General features: G+C 40.4%; 1 protein-coding gene across 1 annotated transcript in view; it reads left to right on the plus strand.

Moving 5' to 3' along the window:
• Positions 1–847: 847 nt before the first annotated feature.
• The window catches only part of LOC104464426 (lysine-specific demethylase 3B-like), a gene marked incomplete at both ends in the record, with an annotated part of 11,275 nt that continues 10,510 nt past the window's right edge, over positions 848–1,612 (plus strand). Inside the window, one exon of the mRNA XM_010077125.1 lies at positions 848–955. Within this exon, the coding sequence (XP_010075427.1) occupies positions 848–955 (108 nt within the window). The remainder of the gene's footprint in view (positions 956–1,612) is intronic.

The raw sequence follows: 1,612 nt of genomic DNA on the forward strand, positions 1-1,612 counted from the left end.
CGGGTCATTCTATGATTCTATGATTGGAAGGACTGATATTTTACAATGTCAAATGATAAGTGGTGTATGAGTGTGTGTGTGTGTGTGTATGTTGCTTATCAGTGATGTCTTTCTGAAAACAATTATGGATTATTAATCAAGTCTGAAATTTTGTAATGGGACAAAATGTAGAACCAAGGCATTGCTTAAATGTGATTACTTGCCTCAAGAACTTTGTGCTCTAGAAACAACCTGCACAGATCAGGTCTGAACGACTTTGAAATGAAGTTTTATATGATCTGTCTCATATTCTACCCCGCATTGCCCCCCCTCCCCCAGCCCTTCCTTTATAAAGGAAGGGAATGGCATGCAGCTTATGCAGCTACATATTTGTAGGCCCAACTTGGTTTAAAACCTGAGGAATTATGAATTTGTCAGACTACATTTCAAACTGCTAATTTGCTACTTGTTGGTTTTATGAATAGATACACAGACGGGAGAGCTTAGTTTCCTCTTCCTGGAACTGATCTGCAGATACTTTTTCTTGAAAAAGGTTGGAAGATGGTGACAAGAAAAGATAGAATTACTCTGTAACTTCGAAAAGCATAATGAGAACAAGAGTATGATATTCAAAAACTTAGGCTAGAGGTCAAGATTTTTAGGTGATTGAGAATAACAAGCTATTAGAGATGAAGTTGCTGTAGATCCTGGTCTAATGGTCTGTATTTACAGTTTATTTCTGAGATCACCAGGTTAATCTCCTGTGTTGTAAAGAATCTATAGAAATAATATTGATGCAGAAATAGTCTGTATTGTAAAGTTTTACTGACTTTCGTACAAAAATTTACTTTTTTTGTTTTTATTCCAGAGACAGAGGAGATTGGTGATGAAGAAGTCTTCTCGTGGCTGAAGTGTGCAAAGGGTCAGTCTCATGAACCAGAGAATCTTATGCCGACACAGATCATTCCTGGTACAGGTAATGCTTGAGACCTGAAAGGAAAAATTTCAGATTTTTTCTCAATTCTGAGCAAGCAAGTGGAAACCATACTAAGATGGCTGTTCTTCTAGCTGTTACCTTTTCTAGCATGGATTTAGAGGAGATTTGTACTTGCTGCAGAGAAAGGGTTGAAGGGGAGGTAACCCAAATAAGATCAAGCTGTGGGTTTGAAGCAAACACTCTTCTGATACTAGCTGTGACTTTGTGACGGGTGCTCAGCAGTTTTTAGTTGTATCAGTAAATTTGGTTAACTTGCAAGAAAGATCTTTTTATTTTCTGTGTTGGGGGACTGTTTACATAACTGGTCCTAAAAATGATAGAATCATAGAAAGGTTTGGGTAGGAAGGGACCTTTGAAGTTCGTCTAGTCCGACCACCCTGCCATGGGCAGGGATGTTTCTCACTAGATCACGTTGCTCAAAGCTCCATCCCACCCAACTTTGAATGCTTCTAGGTCTGGGACATTCACAGCTTCTCTGGGCAGCCTGGGCCACTGCCTCACCCCCCGCACAGGAAAACATTTCTTCCCAATATCTCATCTCCATCTCCCTTCTCGCAGCTTCAAACCGTTGCCCCTTGTCCTGTCACTACCGGCCCTGACAAGAAGTCTCTCTCTGCCTTTCTGATGATCCCCTTT

This window comes from Pterocles gutturalis, unplaced genomic scaffold (assembly GCF_000699245.1).
Source record: "Pterocles gutturalis isolate BGI_N339 unplaced genomic scaffold, ASM69924v1 scaffold22673, whole genome shotgun sequence".
Classification (NCBI taxonomy): Eukaryota; Metazoa; Chordata; class Aves; order Pterocliformes; family Pteroclidae; genus Pterocles; species Pterocles gutturalis.